We start from the raw sequence: 23,931 nt of genomic DNA on the forward strand, positions 1-23,931 counted from the left end.
CTAATGCTTTGGCCACTTGATGCAAAGAGCCAACTCACTAGAAAAGACCCTGATGCTGGGAAATATCGAAGGTCGGAGAAGGGCACGACAGAGGACAAGATGGTTGGATGGCATCACTGACTCAAAGCACACGCGTTTAAGCAAACTCCCTGAGATGGTGAAGGACAGGGAGGCCTGGAGTGATGCACAGTTCATGGGATCGTAAAGAGTAGGACACGACTTAGCGACTGAAAACAACAAAGAGAAGCAGGGTGCAGACCTGCTCAAGTCACCCTAAAAACTAAGCCTTGCAAAACCGAGAGTTAAGCCACAGCAGAGGATGTCATTGGCGTGGTCGGCCGGGCTGCATGAAAGTAAGAGAAAACAGAAGCCACCTTTCCTCGATTTTTCTCTTCAGAAACATGTTTTGTGAGCACTAAGGGTTTCGCCAGCCAGCCAGGCTCGAACCCGCAGCGGACGGAGGGTGGCAGCACGTATCGGGCTCTGCGGCTCCAAAGGAGACGCTTGTCCCGCCTTGGGAGCCCAAGTCCTCCGAATCACCCTCCGCGCTCCCGGAACAAACCCGGATCCAGATGCCGGACCTCCGGCCACTGACTCTCAGCGAGGCTTGAGCGCGCCCCCTAGCGGCGGGTGCCGTCCGAGAGCCGGGCCCGGAACGAAACTGTCGGGCGGAACCCAGAGTGCGCGCTCGGAGTTGCCGGAGAAGAGGACGGGGAAGGACCTGCGCGCGGAGGTTCCTACCGCCGCGGAGGAGGCAATGGCGGTGGTGGTCCGGGGGATGAGGCTCTGGCGGGCCGCCCCCAGCGGCGGGGCTGCCTGGAGTGAGTTATCAGCGGCCTTGGGGACGAGGAGGGAGGCTTAGAGGACGGTGTTTGTTCAGACTGGGCCCAAGCGGGTCCTAGAGGGGAAGCCCCGCGGGGCGGAGGCGGAGGCGGGTGTTTAAATCTGCCGCCTCTCCCGGCCTTGGGGTCCAAATCTCGGGGAGCTGAAGGGAAGGGCCGCGGGAGAAGCTTGGGGCGCCCCCTGAGAGGGAGACCACATCCTGGTGCATAAGTGTCCTTGTTTTCCCATTGAACTCGTGCACGCCTTGCTAAATCCTCTGATTTGGGGTTTCGGAAAAAAAACAAGAACAGCCTTTCTCCCTCTAGATACGGAGCGATTTGGCGTGGGACCTTCAGTCTCTTGGAGCTTTCTTGTCCCCAGGACCTTTTCAAAGCGACAAACTTTGCTCAACTTTGCCTTGACTGGTCTGGTTTTTGACTCCACTTCCTAGTTACCTTTTTCTTGCTCCTTATTGTTTGTAAAGCACAGATTGAAATTCGACGGAGCAAACTGGTGAGAAGTGGAGATCTGATGGTCAAAGCAAAGTGGAAGTAAAGGCGTGGATCCGGGCAGGCTGCGATTCTCTTCCGTTGGCGTTTTAGTTAATGTTAGAAAGTGGACCTCTGAGCTCATTTCGGCGAATAGCGTTGAAAACTCCGTTGCCTCCTGTTCTTTCCCGGCTGGAGGGCGAAGGCGGGAATGGAACAGGGCGGTTGCGAATGTTCATCTCTTTTGTCAGTATTCCCATTTATTGTAACTTTCCCACAGGGTCTGTGGTCACATCACCTGCCTCTCAGCTGTCACCGACCGAACTGATAGAAATGCAGAATGATCTCTTTAACAAAGAGAAAAACAGGCAGCTGTCACTAACTCCCCGAACTGAGAAGATTGAAGTGAAACACGTTGGTAAAACTGACCCTGGCACTATCTTTGTGTTGAATAAAAACGTTTCCACTCCTTATAGCTGTGCCATGCGTAAGTAATGGATCATGGTCCCATTTTGATGGTTTTAAATAAGGGGAAAAACCAGTGCAGAGGAGGCAAGATGTTGTAATTGCTCCCTGAACTGCCCAGTATCTAGCATGTTACTGTGTGTTCACTGTTGACTTAGCTGTTGAGAATACTAGGGGTCGGGTAAGGTGGGTATTGTAATGCACAGGTTGTCCCGGGACTTGCTTGAATCTGGCTGAGTTTAGAGTGCTGTCGTAGTGGCAGACCTGAAAGTGTAACTACTCTTGTGCTTGCCCTTTTTCGAGACACTCTTGGTGTAATGGGGGTAGTCCCCATTGAGTCCCGTTAGAGGGTTTTGAGACAGAGAGACTGCCTGCCCTCAGATGATCAGCTATTTTCTTGGCCTTCTTTTCCTTTCCTGCTCTTTTATATGTAACTTAACCCTTTTATCTGCTCACTGCTTGCCTTGTGTGTGTGTTGTGTTTTTGTTTATTTGTAGTAAATGTGTGAGTGCGTGGCGTGAGTGTAATTGGGGTAAAAATACTTCCTATGTTCATGTATTAAAGAAGATAATAATGCCTTGTGTGTGATCTGGTTTGGAAATGAAGGGAGCAGGGCCTCTGTATTATTTTCGATCAAAATTCTTCTGTGGTAACTTTGATAGAACTGGTAATGTTTAAATTCCGAAAGAACAAAAAGTCGATTTTTAAGTTTTGCATGCTCATTCGAATGTGACTAGCTAGCTGCATTGTTCAGGCTTTTGGAAAACTTAGTGATGATTCCATTTGAGTAATTAACGTTAGTTAAAAGCTTAAGGTGACTTACAGAGTGTGTACTCTCAGTCTTCCCTTACTTTGGCACTTGAATTAGTACTTACAGTTGCTTCCTTGTTTGGGGAGCATTTCTTGAACCTCTGCTGTAGGGTAGGTATTAGGAATACAGAGGAGGCTAAGACAAGGCCCTTAAGTGGTTTTACACATTTCACGTGTAGAGATGGAGCCTCTGAACACGCCCAGCATAACCCCTGCCCTCAGACTTGCTTCTCTCTCATACTGTCAGTCGTTCAGTACCTGTTTTTTTTTTCTTAATCTTTTTTTTTTTTTCTTTCTTTATTGACTACCTGTTATATTTCAGGCCTGGTGCTAGGCTCTAGATAAATTGAGTGAGCAAAAATAGGCATGATCCCTGTCTTAGGGAGCTTATTTAGACCCTATGGTTGGACCACTTCTGTGAATATCTTTGTACTCAAAAAACATCTAATCAGGGATGAAGTTGCATTCTGGAGTCATATAACAGACCAGAGCTGATCTGCTTATGGGTGAATTCATACTGATTACTAAAAACTGATAACTATTATATTTAACTTAAGAGTCCATGTTAGGGAAGTAAGAGATGATTTGGAAGGAAGGCCCCAAACCCCTCTAGAACAGACTTACTGTGGATGTATATTTTTATATTTTCCCTTCTAAGTTGTGTGTGCATATATCCAGATATATCCATGATGCTGCTGTCTGAATATTTAAATGTAGCTCTTGGCAGATTATTTTATTACTTAATTAACAGATTAATTTCAGGTTAGACTTAGCCTTAATGGTATTTGTTTGGGTAATTTTGTTAATAATTAACAATGCACTGAATGTGTTGGAAGTTATTTGTTATTAGCCACAGATATTTTTTCCCCCTCATAAAAGACAGCTTGCCAAATCTTGCCTTTCTGTCTTTTTATTTATTAATGTAGCACTTAAACATGGAACTTTTCACTTGGGTTTTTTTAGAGTTAAATCTTCAATCTGTTCTAAATTCCTAGATTTAAGTGAGTGGTACTGCAGGAAGTCTATTCTGGCTCTTGTGGACGGACAGCCTTGGGACATGTATAAACCTTTGACCAAGTCCTGTGAAATTAAATTTCTAACTTTCAAAGATGATGATCCAGGAGAAGTCAATAAGGTATTTCTGCCTCTGCATTCTTTTGTCCTCTTCCCCCCAGTTTTTCTTCCCCCTTTTATTAAAATCTGTTTACTTTGGAGTGTGCTTGTGCTGTGCTACGTTGCTTCAGTTCTGTCCGACTCTCTGTGACCCCATGGACTGTAGCCCACCAGACTCCTCTGTCCACAGGATTTTCCAGGCAAGTGTAGTGGAATGGGTTGCCATGCCCTTCTCCAGGGCATCTTCCTGACCCAGGGATCAAACCCAAATCTCTTGCCTTGCTGGCGGATTCTTTACTGCTAAACCACTGGGGAAGCCCCTGTGGAGTGATACAAATATGGCCAAAGTCAAATGTTGTACTGTACTAATCAGGGTTTTAATTGGTAGATAAGGCATTTTCATAGTTCAAAAATCCTCAGTGGCATTCATGTCTGTATTTTGGTTTGAGAAAACTATATGATGTGTCTTTCACATTAATATCTTTGTTCAGCTTACCTTTATTAATCACCCTGTATATTGTAGTAATTTCTTTCTTGCCTTTGACCATCTGTTCTATATCATTTCAATAACTTTTTAACTTCTCCCTCCCTCCCTTTTTTATCTGAAAGTCTTCCTTTATAGTCTTGCAAATATTTTGTTGGATGATGTGACTAATCCCTAAAGTGCTTGCCTACATGATAACCTTTCATGTAACTTTCCTGGCCTTGCATGGACCCTTCTCTGACCCCCACCTGCTCTTTGAACTTTAGTTTTCACAGCATCTTTCCACTTCCTCTCTGCTCCAGCCACACTGGAGGACTTGGTCAATAATGGTTTCTGCTCTGTTGTCCTCCTTGCTTTGAGTATTCTCTTTCCTCCCTGTTAACATCCTGTTTATCTTTTATAGTTAAGTTAAAATGTAATCTGCTCTGTGGAACCTTCTCAGTGTCTTCTTGTCAGATGAATCCCTCTTCTGGGTCTCAAAACACTTGTGTAGTGTCTCTCAACACAATATTTTGATTTTCCCTTGTAATATGAGCTGTTGAATGCTTTGGATTCTTGGCTCTGTAAAGACAGGGATCATGACCCTTATTGGATCTTGTCCTTGACTTACATACAGTAGGTGTTTAATAAGTATTTGTTGAAATGAAATTTAAAGAAGGAAATGATAAACATGATAATTAAAGTAGCTAACATCAAACATTTATTGTCTATCAGACCCTGTTTTAGGTGATTCACAGGTATTAACTCATTTAATCCTCATTTAAAAAAAAAAATCCCATAAAATGTACTGTTATCCCCATTTTACAGATAAATAAACTGAGGCAAAGAGAGATGCAATAGCTTGACCAAGGTTACCAGTTTAGGAAGTGGCTGAGCCTGGATTTGAACCTAGGCATTGATTCTGAATTCCTCAGACATTAGAAACAATAAACTCAGGTAGATGAAAAAGTGCATCTTGTTGGCCTTCAAGGCCTGAATTTGCGTCTGTTTTAGTGTATCTCTGTGATTGTGTAGAGCACATTCTGGAGTCTGTGAGCCCACTCTGGTCCTCAGGTGGGAAGAGCTTAGGAAAGTCACGTGCCCGCTTATAGTAGTGCCAGTGCAGAGCTTCAGACGGGCAGGTGGGCTGCAGTACTGGCGTTTCTCTTTCTGACTCTGTGATGGTTATTTTGAAGAAACAGTAAATCTTAGTATTTATTATGTTTGTGTATATTTTATTTTTCTAGGCTTATTGGCGTTCTTGTGCCATGATAATGGGCTGTGTGATAGAGAGGGCATTCAAAGAGGAATATGTGGTCCATTTGGTCAGAGCCCCAGAAGTTCCAGGTGATGTATACATAGAAGCAAATAAACATACAGGTCTACTTTGTGTATCTGAATATTTTGGTATGTATGTTTGATGTCGTATAGAAAGTGATGCTTAGTCGTGTCTGACTCTTTGTGACCCCATGGATTGTAGCCCATGGAATTTTTCAGGCAAGAGTACTGGAGTGGGTTGCCGTTTCCTTTCCCAGGGGATCTTCCTGACCCAGGGGTCAAACCTGGGTCTCCTGCATTGCAGGCAGAGGCTTTTACCTCTGAGCCACCAGGGGAGCCACCAGGGAAGCCCGTTTTATAGAATTTGCTTCTCATTTAATCTGGGATTCCCTGGTGGCTCAGATGATAATCCTCCTGCAATGCAGGAGACCCAGGTTTGATTCCTGGGTCGGGAAGATCCTCTGGAGAAGGAAATGGCAACCTACTCCAGTATTCTTGCCTGGAGAATTCCACGGACAGAGGAGGCTGGTTGGCCACATTTCATAGGGTCACAGAGTCGGACATGATTGAGCAACTGACACTTTGATTTTTTCTAATTTAATCTAATGTAAATTACCATCATACATACATTCCATTCATTATAGGTAACAGAATTCATCTTATTGTTGTCATATTCCATTTAATTATTAGAAGTCAATTATTAACAGAACTAGAGGAGATTGTTTCTCTTGAATATGCATTTCATGGTACTATACTGTGTCAGTATTTATTTATTATCATTTAAAGTATTTATTTCCAAACAATGTGCGGAGGAGGAGATGTGAGTATAAATAGACTTCTAAAACTCTGTTTAGGTGGCACCATTTCACCAGGAATGGCCCTCACACTGGAGAGGAACACCATTTTTGAAAGGTGGAAGATTTCATATTCTTTCTAAAACCAGGATTTTACAACAGTATATGTAGTAGGATCACATTCGTATTTTTCTTTAAAGGTAAAAGTTTATATGCTAAAAAGTATTTGATTTGGCAATAAATGATTCTAAGAAAAACAAAACAACAAAAAACTAATCTTTATTAGAAGATACTAAAAAATTAAATATTTCATGTCCATTTAGTTATTCACCTACTTGTTAAATATTTTATTCTTTAGGAATTTTTATGTCTAGTAACTGTTTTGGTCATCAGAGAAATCTCTGTGGTGATAATATACCTGAAGAAAATGTGAATGGTTAAAAAATCCTGGTGATGTTGGGTTAACAAACAGGTGCGATAATTCGATGTCAGAGTTGGTAGAGGTCTAACAGGCAGCTGGAGTAATGGTAACAGTTTTATAATTTGTAGTGTTGGGAGAGATTGTTCACTCTTCATTTTAGGGTCTAAATATTCATTTGTGTTAAATTAGTAACTTCATACTCTAACCGATTTAACTTTGCTTTTTTATTTTGGTTGGATTTACAGTAATCGCTGGAGCCTTCTGCTATGACGTTGTTTTGGATAAGAGACTTGATGAGTGGATGCCAACAAAAGTAAGCCTGCTCTCTTTAGAGTATTAGAGTCTGTGCCTTTCTTTGTTAGAATGATTCCTGTGTTAGTATTGTTGAATGATACTCCGTGTTGAGAATATTTAAAAGAATCAGTCATTCAGTCTTTTTTTTTTTTTTAGTGTATTTAAGACAGAGCTATATGGTTGAGGGTATTCACCGCAGTGTGGTGCCCAGAATATAAAACACAGAAGCTTAACTATCTTGGATCCCCAGAGCACACTTTGAAAATCACTACCCTAAACCGGTTAAAGCCTATTGCATGCCGAGTCCTTCCAATAAACAAGGATTACATTGAGAGTGGTGGTGGTGGTTGGGGAGGGGGTGTGAATTAAAAAACATCAGACTTTGAGAAAGCTAACCCAAAAAGCAGCAGACTACACAGCAACAGACTAGCCTGTCCTGGAATGGTCTGCCTTCTTAATGAGGGCAACAATGCCTTGTTGCTCTGGGACTCGGGTACCAGCAGGAGCCTGGCTAACAAAAGTGGATCTGCATCAGATGCTGGCGGTGCCGATGGCTTTTGAAAGTTAAACCCAGTGACTTAGTTATGACTGGGGAGAACAGACAGATGCCTAATTAAGCAAGACTGTATGTCCTACATTGGGAGTTTGGAAGTCAGAAAACGGGAGGCAGTGTAGTGTACCACTTTATCAATTTCACTATGTCAATTTTTTTCACACTTTAATATCTCTGAAACAAATATGTCTTTTGTTTGTTTCTATAACATTTCTTAAACTTTTTTAGTTGAAGAAAATTATAGATACCTGTGGAGTTGCCTGGTAGCTCAGCTGGTAAAGGCAAAGCAATGCAGGAGACCCTGGTTCAATTTCTTGGTGGGAAAGTTCCCCTGGAGAAGGGATAGGCTACCCACGCTGGTATTCTTGGGCTTCCCTGGGCGCTCAGACGGTAAAGAATCCGCCTGCAATGTGGGACACCTAGATTCGATCCCTGGGTTGGAAGGATCCCCTGGAGCAGGGCCTGGCAACCCATTCCAGTATTCTTGCCTGGAGAATCCCCATGGACAGAGGAGCCTGGTGGGCTACAGTCCATGGAGTCACAAGGAGTCGGACATGACTGAGCGACTAAGCACAGCAGCAGTGGAGTTGTAGGTAATAATATATGGAGGTTCCATGTTCCCTTTACTCCCTCTTCCCCAGTCTGTCATCTTGTAGACCACAATACCATGTGACCACAACCAGGATATTGGCACCGATAGAGCCAAGACACAGAACATTTCTGTCACTGCCAGAATTTCTCTTTAGTCTCTGTCCTCCCCATCCTTAAACTGTGGCAACCACTTATCTGTTCTCTGTATAATCTTATCAATTCAAGAATGTTATGTAAATGAAGTTCAGTATGTAACATTGGGGGATTGACTTTTTTCACTCTGTAATTCTCTGGAGCAAATGTGACTTAACAGTAGATAGCATCTTATGATTATCACTGGTAATGTCTTTTCTCAGTGGTGCATCTTACATTTAGTGAAATAGTTTCTAAAAGCAAGAATTTCAGAGTTGCTGACTCCAAGTGTTGGCTTTAAAAGTTATTTCTTAAATAATCTTGCCCTTATTGCTTAAAATCAGAAGGGAGAGAGGAGGGAAACAGGAAGGAAGAAAGAGAGAGGGAAGAAAGGTGCTGGGAGAGGGGAGAGGGTCAGGGAAGGGTAAGAACGGTTTCTTCTTCATCTGTGGACTCGTGTCAGTATATTTCTTTTTTCCAAGTCTGTCAAGATTCTTCCTTAACTGAAGTTAAGTAAAAACTAAGGCGGTCAAAATTTAACTCTCATTGTCTGTGAAACTTGCTGCTACTTTTTTCCTTTTTTTTCCAAGATAAAACGTTAAAAAAGAAATGTACTAGTTCATCGGAGGCACTGTGGGGTTTGGCGGAAGGCTTTGAGAAAGTGGGGGAGAGTTACATTCAAGTAACAGCTATATTAAACCATGAATGTGTATTTGCAGGAAATTATCTCTTTAAGAATGAGAAGAGTCATTTCATTCAAAACAGTCTAATAGGTTTATGGAAAGAATTTTATTACAAAAATTATTTGCGTAATAGTGCTTGATCTTTTATTAGTAATGATTTATAGTGTGAAAACTCAATTATAGTTTTTATTAAAAATCTCATAAACATTGTTAATGTGTGTTATTAATCATTTCGATTGTATTAAATAGACATTTACATTAAACAAGTTTCTAGCATTGAATTTTATGCTATGTTTTGGACATGGCCAGTGATGACATTTACTACTGAAACTTTCTGAATCACATAAACAATGTTTTTCCTCATGGATTTAATTAAAGAACTTAGTTTTACTCATAGTGTAAACAAATTTTTGTATCTTACTATTTACTTATTAGCATTTCTACTTCTTGCACCATTACTTTAATAAACATTGACGAGGCTATATAAATGAAATGTTCATTAAAATTTCTTTGTAGAATTATCCTTAATAATTATTTCTAATACAGGCTGATATTTAGTTACAAGTTAATTATAAGTTTTATAGTTTGTAGAGTTGGGAGAAATTGCTAATCATACATCTCATGGTTCAAGTATTCAGTTGTTGCAAATTAATGCTTCCTTTCCTAGCCAGTTGGCTTTTGCTTTTTGTTGTAGTTGGATTTATAATACTAAGCATGCAATTTTATCTGCCTTATAGAGAAATGTTTTTAAGTAAATTGTTACAAAAGATTAGTACTTTTCTTTCATTAATACTTTCTGTTCTCCATTTTTAAGGAGAACCTGCGTTCTTTCACAAAAGATGCTCGTGCTTTAATTTATAAAGATCTTCCATTTGAAACACTGGAAGTTGAAGCAAAAGTGGCATTAGAAATATTTCAGCACAATAAGTAAGTGTTGGCTTCCTCTAAAACAAAATTTAACCTCTCAAAGTTGTATATAATGAAGAAAATTCAGCTCTTTAAGAACTTTGATATTTGATGTACATAGGACACCTTTTACTTTTTAGCTTTTACATTTGTTCAGCTTATTATTTCCCTGAGAAGAAGTGACCCCCTCCCCAGCTTCTGATTCTTTTCTTCCTTTGTTCTATTGTCTTTTTTTTTTTTTTTTGCCAGTTCTTCTCTTTATGTTACCATCGCGGTGTGTTCCCCTTGTTTCCTTTCATTGTGAAGGGGGTAGCCTGTGTTACACTGTATTATTTTGAATTTAAACTTAAATTTATTTAAGCTGTATTGCATTTGGCAACCTTTCCTTCCCATCTTTCCACTTGTCAAATGAAAAGGGTAAGACAGCGAATGCCAGCTGTTCAGAAGCGGCTAACAGCTGAAGGAGAACGTTCACATGGCCAGATCTTAGTCTTCCCTGTGGGAATTATTCATTTGATGGATTTTCTTTGCCAACATTTTTAATTGTGCCTGGCTTCTCAATTCCCTTTCTCACTCAGAAAACCTCCAATTTGTCTTCTACTAATTATGAGAACATAAACTAAATTGTAGTATTAATCTTAACTAGAATCCGTTAGAAAGGGACATCTCAGAATTTTTTCACTTAGACATGTCGGTGGTTGATGTTGTCATTTACTAAGCTAGGGGATTCAGGAATGAGTTTGGTGAGAAGACGTGGTACGTTTTGTTCAGTTTGAGTATTTGGGGATGTAAGATGCTTGTCGAACACCCTGGTGAAGTCCAGGTGTTTTGCTTATACAGTTCAGGGCTCAGGAGCAGTATGTGGATGAGAAGCAGAGGTGTAGAAGAGAAAAGCACAGAGTGGCAGTTACAGCTGTGCACACCAGGGGACCAGCCCAGAGAGGACGCTTTGAGTGAAGAGAGCTGAGGGACAGAACTTGCAGGGCAGGGAGAGAAGGGTGACCAGAGAGTCACAGTACCAAGAGAAGCCTTCAGAAGTGGAGGTGAGCAGTGGAAATGAGGACCTAGCCTGGCACCAAGGAGTCACCTGTGGGTACTGGGAGAACGCTATGGTGGAGTTGTGAGGCTGTGGCCAGACCGAAAGAGGTGAGATGTGAAAGGGAGGCGGGAGGGGGAGGCGCCTAGTCTAACCCTCCCATTCAAGCACTTTGGCTGAAGAGGAAGAGAGAGGGAAGTGGCTTTAAACACCTTTTTGTACATTTAGAATTAAAACTTTCTTTTTTTTTGCTGCTCTTTAGGTACAAAGTAGATTTCATAGAAGAGAAGGCATCTCAGAACCCTGAGAGAATAGTCAAGCTACACAGGTAAATAAAGATTAAAAAATTGACGTCTATGCTAATTGAATGGAAGGTTTAGTTTTATTGTTACCTGACTAGTATAGTTTGTACCTTTATTTGTTGTTCTTTTATCTTATTTTCTGTTGCTTTGTTTAGTTTTTTGATATGGTGGTGATTGGAAGCTCTGTTATCTTCAGGAAGGGTTGCAGTTTCTGTTCCTCATTTTGTTGTTTTTTACTTTTATATTTGTATTTTACGAGTTGGAAAGCATTGTTAAAAAATGTAATTTTTAGAGTTAATTTTGAAAATGTGTGAAATATTCTTTATTATTGATCATAAATTGATCATGAATTGATCATAATTCATATGAAGTCTATATTCATATGCGTATATAGAAATGTGATTACTGACTAATTAGTTATTACTTGTGTTACATGTAAGGAAGTCATATCACAGTGTGCTTTCTGATGCACAGATGAGAGAGGTAAGACAGGGCATTAGCAAAAATGGCTTCTTGGTCTGTATCTGTTTTTTCAACTTAATGTTTTCTTGACTCAGACTCAACTTTTTTCCTCTAGGAAGTTGCTCTTAGGGCACTACCTGGCCTACATACTAAAACTCAAAATTCTGTTGCATTAGTTGTTACAAGGTTATAGGTTATCAGATTTAGACATTGGATCCATTTGATGGCATAATATGTTCAGTGATCTTAAAAATCTTCAAAATTGTAGGAAGAAAAAGTTTCACCAATTTTAATTTTCAAAATTTTAGTCTCTTCACTTGAGATGGCTGTGTCATGGTTTACTCCAAACCAAATTGATCCATAGGCATTGTTCTTGATCAGGGATGTAGCAGCAAATAGAATGGATAAACTTTTTTTTCAAACTATTGTAAGTGATGTGATTTTATGATCTAATTTGTTTATTTTTAAAATCAAATCAGATTTGGTGACTTCATTGATGTGAGTGAGGGCCCTCTTATTCCAAGAACAAGTATTTGTTTCCAGTATGAAGTGTCAGCGGTTCACAATCTTCAAGCCACCCAGTCGAGTCTTGTACGAAGATTCCAGGGTCTCTCTCTACCTGTGCACTTAAGAGTAAGTAAAGCCAAAAATTTCAGGTTATTCAGTTTGGTTGTGAGTGTGATTCCAGTCTTGATTTTTATACCAATTGGAAGGACATATATTTTAATTTTCATTAAATTGTGTAACACTAATATTTTGTCAGCTTGGGTTTATGATTAAAAAGAATTTTAGCCAGGATGTAAACAGATAATTTACGAAAGAAATATTAGTTGAAAAAATTAACTCAAATTGAGATAGTATTTTTAATGTTTTAAATTCATTTAGAAGAGGGTGCAGTGGGGAGCAGTGGGGCACGTATTGATGGGACCTTCTGGAGTGCCCTGTAGCCTTATATTTGGCCTATTCTCCCTAATTTTGAGGATCTGTGTCACCCCCTTCTCCTCCTGCCCTCAGTCTTTCCCAGCATCAGGGTCTTGGGGTACATAGTATATCTTTTCATTTATTTAAATCTTCCTTCATCAGCATTTTGTAATTTTTACCATACGTGTCCTTTATGTGTTTGATTTTTTTTCTCCACATGCCTTCCTTTCCTAGCTCTCTCCATTTCAGTAAATGAACTGTCAGCTACCTGGCTGTTTGAGGTAACCCTTGGTTCTCTGGTTCCCTCACAGCCAGGCCCCCTCCCATCCATCAGGAAGTTGACTCTTTAAAACATATCGTGAGTGCATCCACTGCCAGCAGCGCATCTACTACTGCTCCCCACATCCTGTCCCTCTTTCTCCCCATTCTCCTTCTTTGCTTTTCATTCTTGCCTCCAAAGCACATTCTCTAATGAGTAGCCAGAGTGATCCTTTTAATATACACATCAGATCATGTAATTCCTATGCCCCAAACTTTGCAATGGCTTCTCATGAACAAATGCCGACCCTTAGCCCTGTCTCACAGAGCCCTACATTGTGCGATTCCTGCCTTTCTCTGACTTCATCTCATACCACTTTCTCCAGCACACGTTATATTCCACTCAAACCGTAAAGTCTCTCACTGTAGCTCATTCTGCCTGAGCCAGGTATGGTTTTCCCTTTAAATATACCACTCTTTGCTCTTTTTTCAGAAGGGTTTACGTGTACGTATTTAGTAATTTTACCTTGTATCATAGATTTTACCAGCTCATCCAGTTTGAAATAGTCCCTGACCCACCCACATCCCTCAGTATCACCTTCAGCTGATTTTGTAAACACTGATGTGGTCATTTTGCACTTTGCAGTTTTCATTTATGCATTCTGAAAATTCTCTGCTGCATATGATTGTTAGTTTTTAAGGAAATTGGTTCTATAACATTACTGTTGTCTTTGTCAGTTTTTACTTGTTCTGTAGAGTAATCTGCTAAATCTTCCAGGTCTGCTCTTCTGATGTGAGATGTCGCAATTGATTCTTTGTGTGTGTGTGTTAAATTTTTATTAGAGTATAGCTGATTTACAGTGTCATGTTAGTTTCTGCTGTATAGCAAAGTGTATCAGTTATACATACACACATATCCATTCCTTTAAAGATCCTTTTCCCATACAATAGAGTTCATTATGGAGAACTGAGAAGAATTCGTAATGAACCTTTCCTTTTAATTACTTATGATTTGAACAATGACCAGTAGCATGTTGAAATTGGCTATTTAAGGAAGGAATTAGGGGTTAGTGGGAGAGACTTTTGCTTCCCATTAGAAGGAGTGCTTTCTATGGTGGTGCTGATTAAGAAGGACAAAGAGTGGCATGCTCAGTCCTAAGTCTCCTTTTCTTAGATGCTAAGCAGAGCAGTCCTGTATAGCGTGCGCCTTTTTCCCTACTCAGACTCACTTTTGTGACCTCGTAGCCTCAGTAGTAGTGCCTAACTTTCCATGTATTTGTTTTCTGTATTTGTTTTGTTTAAACCTATATAAAGACTCAGCCTCTTTGATTTTAACTTTGCTGCTTTATTTAATTCATAGTAAATCTTTTCTTTTCAAGGCACATTTTACGATATGGAATAAATTATTGGAAAGGTCTCGGAAAATGGTAAGTGTTTTTGATAGCATGTGAGTACATTTCTATGAAGAAATTTTCCTTGAAATTAAGCAACCACCACCACTACAACAACAAAATAATAAAGAAAAAGAAAAGGAAAGAAATTGGTTGTCTCATTAGCTAAAGCAGTATTGTGGTTGTTGACCTCGTTAGTATTTTGGCAAAAGAAAAGTTGTTATTTGGCAATTCTGTTTTTATTTGCTAATAACATGAGAGTGATACTGTAGGAACTTGAAGAAAAATAAAACTTACTGTTGTATAGCAGTAACAATTCTTTATGGCTGGAATGGTGTTAATTAAGTCTGTGCTATATTTTCTTGTGAACTTAGTGAATATTTAAGATTTTCCAGGTATGTTTTAAAGCTGCCTTGACAGTAGACACTTTAATATATAAATGTCCTGAAAAACCATTACCCAGTTAAATATTTATTATTTTGCATGATGATGTGTACAGCTAGCCTTTAGTAATGACCTTACAGGTAGAGTTTGCTATTTAGGCACTTAGCCATAATGTTCTTGTGCACATATGTAATTTTCTTTTTCTCATGAGAAGAAAGTGTTTTTGAATAGATGGAATAACTTTGTCTCTTTGGTTGGTAACAATGACCATTTTAGATTAAGATACTAGAGAAGAAATAAATATATAAGAAATGTAGGAAGTAGTAGAGATAGTAGCCTGGAGTGTCTAGTGGAAATCAGTGAGTAGCTGTTTTTACAATATTTATTTTGGTTCACTTTCCTCTTCCACTGTTTATTTTGCTTGTACAAAGGGAGTAGCTTAAACATATGGTTCATTGATTTAACTACATAGCCTTGTTATATGCCAGGGACTGTAGGTGCAGTAATGAACAAGATCTACTTGCTGTCCTCAAGGAAGTTACTTGAACAGCATAACTAGTCCTGCAAAGCTGCTAAGTCGCCTCAGTCGTGTCTGACCTTGCGACCCCATGGACGGCAGCCCACCAGGCTCCCCCGTCCCTGAGATTCTCCAGCCAAGAACACTGGAGTCGGTTGCCATTTCCTTCTCCAATAACTAGTCCTATAAGCAGACAATTCAGGTGTACATGTGGGGCTCTGGCATAAAGAAAAGGACCCAAGCCAAACCACTGGTTGGTTAAGGAGCGTTCCCAATCATTATTTCTTAAACTGGTTTTAAAGGGTGAATGGAAGTGGGCCAGGCAGATGATTTGCTTGCAGATGGGTTTATCCCAGCAGAAGCTGCTTGTCTAAGAGGCTGGTGGAATCGAATGCATGGTGAATATGAGAGGAATCCGAATGCACACTCACGTGTGGGATGGGTGATGAGTCTGTTGGAAATAGAATATGAGGGGCTTGTCTTCTGTGATGTGGAATTTGCATGCCCCTCTGTAAGATGATTGGAGGTAACTGGAGAATTTGAGTAAGGAAGTGACCTATTGATAAACTCTTCCTGTTTACAAACTCATTCTGGGGCCAGCATGGAAGATAACTGTGACTTAAGTCAGCAGCCCTCTAAGGGGTAGCAGATAGGTAACAAGACCCTGAAGTTCAAGCAGGGCAGTGAGAATGGCTGTGAGAGTTATGTAGGTGGAATTAATAGGACTGTTGATCACGTATGCAGGTGAGAAATATGGATTCTCTCATGCCTGGCTCAGGTGTCTGAGTGGAGCCCTTCACTGAGATAGATGACACAGGAAGTAGAGCAGGTTGTAAGGTTATGAGGAATGCTGTTTAGCTCTGTTTCCTGAGAGACATATAACAAATATTAATATACAGATATCTATTCTACTAAACCTGTAGTATACTGTGTTCAAAATAGAATTACTGATTTTTTTCAACAAAATTGATTGATTTAAAATACTTTGTTGATTTCATTTTATAGATGAAAAATACAATGACAAACTTGAGAAGCCTAGATACATGCCTCAGATTATATTTTTAGTGGAATTGTACTTTACTTGATAATTTATATTGGGAGCTTGGTTGTGTAACTTTTCTTCTCTTTCTACTTAACTTTCTATAATAATTACTATTGAAAAAGAAAGGCAAAGGATTATTGAAAAACAAAGACTGCAGTAATTTTAAACTGCGAGTGAAGGGTAAAAGTGTTTATTAGAAAAATAAAGCTATTTATGTTTTTACAGGTAACTGAAGATCAAACTAAGCCTACAGAGAAGAGTGCATCTACCTAGTAACTTCCTCAAATTTAAATATGTATAGTAAATTAAAATAAAACTTTTCTATGTAGTGTTTGTGCGTGCTTATAAAATGAACTGTCTTTTTTTCCCTGAGGTTTATACTGGTTTACTGTCTCCTTTCTCTGAAGGGTAAAACAATAAGAATTTTACATAGAAACAAGCCTGCCCCTTCTATCTGGATGCAACATTTTGGCATGTTTTCCACTTGCAGGGCTTTTTTGTACATATATAAACATCTGTGTTGTTGTTTAGTTGTTAAGTCGTAACCGATTCTTCTGGCCCCATGGACTGTAGCTGCCAGGCTCCTCTGTCCACGGGATTTCCCAGGCAAGAATACTGGAGTGGGTTGCCCTGCCATCCTTCAGGGGATCTTCCTGACCCAGGGATTGAACCTGCGTATCCTGCATTGGTAGGTGGATTTTTCACTGCTGAGCACCAGGGAAGCCCCATAAACATATATGCACAGATAGAAAGTTAATCTTTTACAAACATAAATAGGATCTTACTAGTTTCCATTTTTCACTGTTTTAAACAGTGATGCAGTAAACATCTTTGTAAAATGTTTGCAAAATGGCATGCGTTTTTTGGATAGATAGATTAATTGCTACTGAGTAACTGAGTGTTTCCCATAAACCGGTCCTTGTGCTAAGCTTTTCATATGGAATCTCGTATTTAATTTTCAGAACAGCTTGTTAATAAGGTTTCCAGTTTGCGAGTGAGGAAACTGGAAACTGGCAAGTATTAATAGCAAAGCTGGAAATTGGATCCAGGTGCTTTCACTCCCATGCCTTATCTCTTATGTACTGTGCTCTTGTTCGTGTTTAACAGGTGCATATGAATTTGTGAATCTTTCAGAAGATACTGATGGAGTTATATATTCATTTGTTCCTTTATTTCCTAGGCTGTGAATGATCTCCTTCCTCTGGAGTCAGATTTTTTGCTTATCTCAATCTTTCATGTTTCGGGTTCCCCCTAACCATTCCCCACCCCCAAATCTAGTGACTGTTGGTTGTTAGTTTTAATTGAGAATGCGGCTAAGGGAAGGAGATTGAGTGGTAGCGCTGTGGTATGGGTGAGGTTTGGCTTCTCTAAGGATGAGTAGGTGAAGCTGGCTGTTAGGATGGGGGTTTTCTAGTGCTAAAATGAAGAACTTGTCAGTTTTGGTGACTAGTTTCTGTGGTGATTCTTCCGATTCTCTCTCGACTCTTCTTTAACTTATTTTATGAGATCCTGCCAATATTTTACCTGTGGACCGATGTTAGACTCAGGCCTTGCTGTATTTGGCAGTAGTGGGTGGGGGGCAGAGAACAACTGGTTTGTATACAGGCCTTTGTATATAGGCTTTTGCTGAGCCCATTCTTTTCAGTCCCTTTTCTGTCTTCCACCATCTTTGAGGTTCTCTGGCCAGCTGGGCAGGTCGGCTCCCTCTTCTGCTGGACTCCCTCGCATATTCTGGGTGGTGACATCCTCCACCGTTGAACTGGTCACTTCACTGTCCATCTTTTAGCAACTGGGTGAGATTTCTTGTCTGCTGCTGCTTTCCTCTCCCATACCCTTTGTTTGTGGGTTTATGCTTTGAATTCTTTTAAAAAATTGTGAAATGTCTTCAGGTTACAAAATATAATTTAACACACCCTTATTTGGGTGGCCATTTTTCATGCTTTTGGGGCACCTCGTCCTCTTGAACATCCACTCTTTGGGGACTTCACCCTTTATGTATCCTGTCTTACCCAGTGGAGAGTAAAACTTAATCTCTAAGCTTTCCTCGCAATAAGAGCCTGGACAGGTGTCCTGGGCTCACTGGTTAGACACACCTGTCTGAAATTTGAAAGCAGTGCTGTGAAGACAATGGCATGTGAGTTTCATTTTGCCCAGGGGGGCAGTGACGTGACTTTCGAGGTGGCGGCAACAGCAGCGGCCGAGGTCTCGTCTGGTGGGAGGTGGGCTGAGCCTAGTTGTTTTCCCCCTGCAACTGCCCTGTGCTGTGACAGCGGGCATTTCTTTGGGTCCTGTAACCTGGTCTCTGAGCCTGAGCCTTGTGAACCATTTGTTTTTTGCTTAAATGAATAGATCCTGTTGTTTGCAACCAAGAATGTTAACCTATAGCCACTACTCAAATTAACCATCATTAATCTTTTTTCTTATCAGATCCTTTTGTTTTTAAATCAAGGAGAAGCTGCCTATCCATTGACAGTTTTCTTCACATTATTTCTTTCTAAGAACTCCTGTCCTTTGGTGCATATCCTTACCATTCATGATTTGCAGTGTATATTATTCTTTGTATGTTATACTGAACATAATTGGTTTCATGATACTCATGTTCTTTTGAAATTTGCTTCCATTGCTCAGCATTGTGTATTCACATTTAACATGTTGATACATGTAGAGCTTGTGTGTGTGCTGAGCTGGTTAATGCATGTAGGTGTATGTAGTATCCCACTGTATGATTAATCCCATGATTAATTCATTTTCTTATTGATGACCATCGAGGATGGTCTTGAGTTTTTAGTATTATAAATAGTACTGCAGAAAATACTCTGCTTATGTTTCTTTGTGTATACATTTGACAGTATCTGGGGTGGAACGTGAATCTTCAGCTACTCAATACGTCAGCCACTGCAGCAGTGGTACCAGTTTACTCCCTATCAGCAGTCTGATAGTCCCTGTTTCCCCACTCCCTCACAAACACTTGTCATTGTCAGACAGTCAAATATTTGGTCAGGTGGATACACATGATCTAATACTGAGCATGTAGTGACAATGAACGTCTCTTCATTTGTTTCGTAGCCAATAAGACTTCTTTGAGTTATCAGTTTACAGACTTTACCCATGTAATTTATTTATTTTTATTGGATCCTTGGTCCTTTTAATAGGAGTTTTTTTATATGTTCAGAAAGTTAAACCTTTGTCATTGCAAATCTCTTCTCTAGTCTGACTTACTTTGTTGATGCTATGTCTTACGTGGTGAGAATTACTCATCTTTTCCTTTATGATTTATATGCGTTTTGGAAATTTTAAAAAAGCCACCCCTAACTTGAAGTTAATAAGGCATTCTTCTTATAAAAAGGTTATAAGGTATTTTTTAATATTTTAAAGGCTTTTCATATTTAATTGCTTCATTTATTTGACATATGAATGTGAATGTGAAGTTGCTCAGTCACGTCCGACTCTTTGCGACCCCATGGACTGTAGCCTATCAGGCTCCTCCGTCCATGGAATTTTCCAGGCAAGAGTACTGGAGTGGGTTGCCATTTCCTTCTCCAGGGGATCTTCCCGACCCAGGGATCGAACCCAGGTGTCCCGCATTGCAGGCAGACGCTTTACATTTAATTTTGCATTTAGAGTGAGGGAAGGCATCTAATTTTGAATCCTTTCTAACCCCACATGGATCATCAGTTATTCTACATCATTATTTCCTCCCTCATCTTCTGAGGTTACCACGTAATATATCAGATTCCTTTACATGCCTGAGTCCTCACTGATCGTTTGTCTATCCCTGTACTACTGTCACAGTGTTTTAATTCTAACTTTGTAACATGTTTTGATTTATGGTATGGTGAGTTCTTCTTATTTTTTTTCCCCAAAATTTTCATGATTGTTGGATCAGCTTGTCAACTTCTGAGTGGCTAGTGTGAAAAGCTGTTTTTCTGATAAAACAGCTTTTCTACAGATATTTCTACATGAGCTTCTTTAGGTTAGTGGTAAATAGTTTTCATTCCTTTTAACTTTTTATGTCATTATGTTTTAGGTTTTCTCTTTAAAAAAGCATATAGGAATCTTTTTTCTTCTTAAATCCATTCTCCTACAGCGATTGTGGATTTGACATTTTATATTTGCCTATTTTATTTAGAGACTGTTAGCACTGTGTATTCCAGTTTGGAATTGTTATAATGTGGTGGCAAATTGTTTCCTTTTTATCACTAGATAAGGATCCTCTGTACCCCTAATAATGCTTTCTGCCCTTAATCTGGTTTCCTCAATCTATTTTTTCTTTAATCTGGTTCTATTTTCACATTACATTTTTATTAGTGTTTACATAGTATACATTTTTCTGTCCCTTTTCAACTTTTAAAAAATGTTGTTATGTTTTAAGTCTGTTTTTCATAAATAGCATAGTATCATTGAACTTTCTTTTAAAATCCAGTCTTGGAATTACTGTCTTTTAAGAAGTATGTTTTAATTCATATACCCCTTCTTGTGATTACTACTTTGCATTCTTTCCTTTCTTGCTAAACACTGGATTTTGATCCAGTTTCCTTTTCTTCCTATTTTATTTTTTTAAATTTATTTTTTATTGAAGGATAATTGCTTTACAAAATTTTGTTGTTTTCTGTCAAACCTCAACATGAATCAGCCATAGGTATACATATATTCCTGCCCATTTTGAACCTCCCTCCTGAGTAATATTCCATATTACTCATTCCATAAAAAGGAATGCATTTGAGTGAGTTCTCATGAGGTGGGTGAACCTAGAACCTATCATACAGAGTGAAGTGAGTTAGAGAAAGATAAAAATCATATTATGCACATATATGGAATCTAGAGAAATGGTACTGAAGAATTTACAGGGCAGCAGTGGAGAAGCAGACACAGAATAGACTTTTCTTCCTATTTTAGAATTTACATATTCTGTTTCCATTCTTTCAGCCTATAGAATTCTATTTGTACTAAATATTCCATTTGTGTTAAATAAAGGTGTACCATTGTTAAGTTAGAACCCTGTTGATGGTTGACTTTACATTTTTGCTTTTAAAATAACGCTTCAACTGATAACCTTGTACATATGCTACTCCACATGTGCTGGTAGTTCTATAATATAAATTCTTAATAGGTAATCCTCTAGGTCAAAGGGTTATGTGTATTTTAAGTTTTAATAGGTAACATCCTTTTGAAGATTATTGTTAGATTTTAGATTTGATAAATATATTAAAGGTAAAATACTTATTTTTAGGGAAAGCTACTCCTGCAATGTTATTTCTAAGGGATCTCAAAGTTGGGTGTTACATCAAGCCTGCCTGGAGCGAGAAAAAGGACAAATTTTTGTATATATACTTTTGGTGATGGAATTTCTTAAAATGAATATGGAGACTGCCCTCTTGAGCTGCAGAATTTAGGAAGAGCCAAACTGGTGCTCAAGTTGAGCCCATGCACGTTTATTGAAAAAGAGTCCCTCAGGTCTGAGAATACAGATATGCCAGGTACAGACAGTCTCCAGCATCAGAACAAGTTGTATTTCCAGAGTCAGTGGAGACTTGGATACGTTTTCCCATTCCACTTAAGCAGCTGTGAGCAAGGCCCTGGGTTGAGTGGAATACAGAAAAGTTTACAGTGATATTTCTTCCCTGCAGGAGCTCACGATCTCGAGGAGAGGACAGTGTGTATGCAGTGAGGACAACGCAGGGCACAGCGGGATACTCCTTTACAGGAGAGCTGCAGACTGCTTGGGGGGAACGGGAGGATCCCTTTTGGGTGCAGCCCTCTTCAGGGCTCTTTGCCTGTGTTCTCAGCATGGGCAAACGGGTCAGAAATTGCTGAGCTGTCAGCATTTCGGAAAGGGTAGGATTTTCCTAAGTGGAGACTGGGTATGAAGGTTGGTGAAGCCTCGACAGCCTAGGAGTGTGAGAGTGAGATAGGATGGCAGTGACATTTCACACTTGTTTCTTTAGTCAGCCCACCCTTTTGGCAGGAACTGGCATCTAGTCCCTTCTTGACCCTTCCTAACTACTGTTCTAAGCTGATCGGTTAGGCCTACATAGTGTCAACACAAGGTCACTGACTGGTTACAGTTGGTGGCAGCTGGTTTTAGTGGGCAGCTTTCAAGTCAGGTGGGTTTGTTGGAGATGGTTAGGGTGTTTTGAGCAGGGAAGGATAATGGGACCTGAAATTTAATTGCTGCTTATCCCCCGAAGAGGTCAAGGATAACTACATCTCACCACTGAGCCCTCATGGCAGAACTGGTTACACAGAGAATGGTGTGTAAACAGACATTACACCTGTATGTTGCAGGATTTCTGCTGACCACCATTCCTAGTTGCCATGTCAACAATGGGCTTCCCAGGTGGCACTAACTGGTAAAGAACCTGCCTGCCAGCGCAGGAGACATAAGAGACGGGTTTGATCCCTGGGTTGGGAAGATCACGTGGAGAGGGGTATGGCAGCCCATTCCAGTATTCTTGCCTGGAGAGTCCCATGGACAGAGGAGCTTGGTGGGCTATAGTCCATAGGGTCTCAAAGAGTGGGACATGACTGACGTGACTTAGCATGCATGCATGTCAACAGTACTCCTGGATAGAAACTACTGTTCTTTAGAGTCAGTTTATGAACCACTTGTATCTGGATCACTTGGTTAGCTTGGTAGAAAAGTAGTTTCCTTAGTTTTATTACAGAATCATATATATATATATATATTTTTTTTTTTTTAGTGGGGAGTGGGTGGGTGCATCTGCGAACCTGCCCCTTGATAAGTTTCCCAGGTAAGAATCACTGCCCTAGCTCTTCAGTTACATATAGAACTTCCCAGTCATTTGTTTGCTATAATGAACTTTTATTTACCGCAGATCACCTCTTTGAGCCTATCAGTATAAAGTGAAATGTTCACTGTATTTACACTAGTTTCTGTTTTCACAGTTGGACTTGGAATGATGGTGTAATTAAGTCAGTAAACAGTGAGTGGGATGTGGAAATGCAGGATGGAAGATGGGCCATCAGGGGTACCGCTTCCTCTAGTGCAGTCATCCACACACCAGAACAAATTAGGATTCAGTGTGTGAAGTGCTGGTGATCCAGCAAACCCCTGAGCTTTGCAAAGCAGGGTGGAAGAGTCATCCAAGAACAAGACATCATTGGGATGATAGTTGAGAAATGCACCTAACAAAATCGTTACTTAAATGGTTAGGAATATATATGTGTTAACCCAGGTGGCGCTAATGGTAAAGAACCCGCCTGCAAATGCAGGAGAGGTTAAGAGACGTGAATTTGATCCCTGGGTCGGGAATATCCCCTGGAGGAAGGCAGGGCAACCCACTCCAGTATTCTTGCCTGGAGAAATCTCCTGGACAGAAGAACCTGGGGGACTGGTCCATAGGGTTGCAAATAGTCAGATACGACTGAAGCGACTTACCACGCACGCATGTGTTAGCTGAAGATTAACACTGAAGACTTGGATTAGTTAAAACACACATTCACTTTTCTCCTTAATTGGTCTACATTTTTCCCTTTATTTTTAATCTAATGGGTCTATCTGGCTGCCAACAGTGAATAGGAAAGGACTGGTCTTTAGCAAGTTTCTGGAAAAGAGTCAGATCCTAGACAACCCTCTTGACATACTTCAGTGTTTTAAAATAAGAAATTAGGTCCTGCATAATGTAGTGCTTCATTCAGTTCAGTTATTCTGTGTACAAAACTGGGTTCCTTTTCCCTTGGCCTTCCTTTTTCCAGAACTCTCCTTTACTTCAGCCACGTTTGGTTTGCCACTTTAACACACACACACACACCCTTCCTCCAACTCAAATGCACACCCAGTCTTA

At 40.0% G+C, this 23,931-nt stretch overlaps 1 protein-coding gene across 1 annotated transcript; it reads left to right on the forward strand.

Annotated features, from left to right (window-relative positions):
* The first annotated feature begins 650 nt into the window (after positions 1-650).
* MRPL39 (mitochondrial ribosomal protein L39) lies at positions 651-16,459 on the forward strand. Its single transcript, XM_019961003.2, has 10 exons — positions 651-821; positions 1,591-1,797; positions 3,581-3,720; positions 5,409-5,508; positions 6,900-6,967; positions 9,722-9,834; positions 11,112-11,177; positions 12,093-12,246; positions 14,172-14,219; positions 16,352-16,459. Exons 1-10 carry the CDS (start codon positions 758-760, stop codon positions 16,397-16,399), a joined length of 1,008 nt encoding a protein of 335 aa, XP_019816562.1. The 5' UTR covers positions 651-757; the 3' UTR covers positions 16,400-16,459.
* The last annotated feature ends 7,472 nt before the right edge of the window (positions 16,460-23,931 follow it).

Source organism: Bos indicus, chromosome 1 (genome assembly GCF_029378745.1).
Source record: "Bos indicus isolate NIAB-ARS_2022 breed Sahiwal x Tharparkar chromosome 1, NIAB-ARS_B.indTharparkar_mat_pri_1.0, whole genome shotgun sequence".
In the NCBI taxonomy this organism is placed as follows: Eukaryota; Metazoa; Chordata; class Mammalia; order Artiodactyla; family Bovidae; genus Bos; species Bos indicus.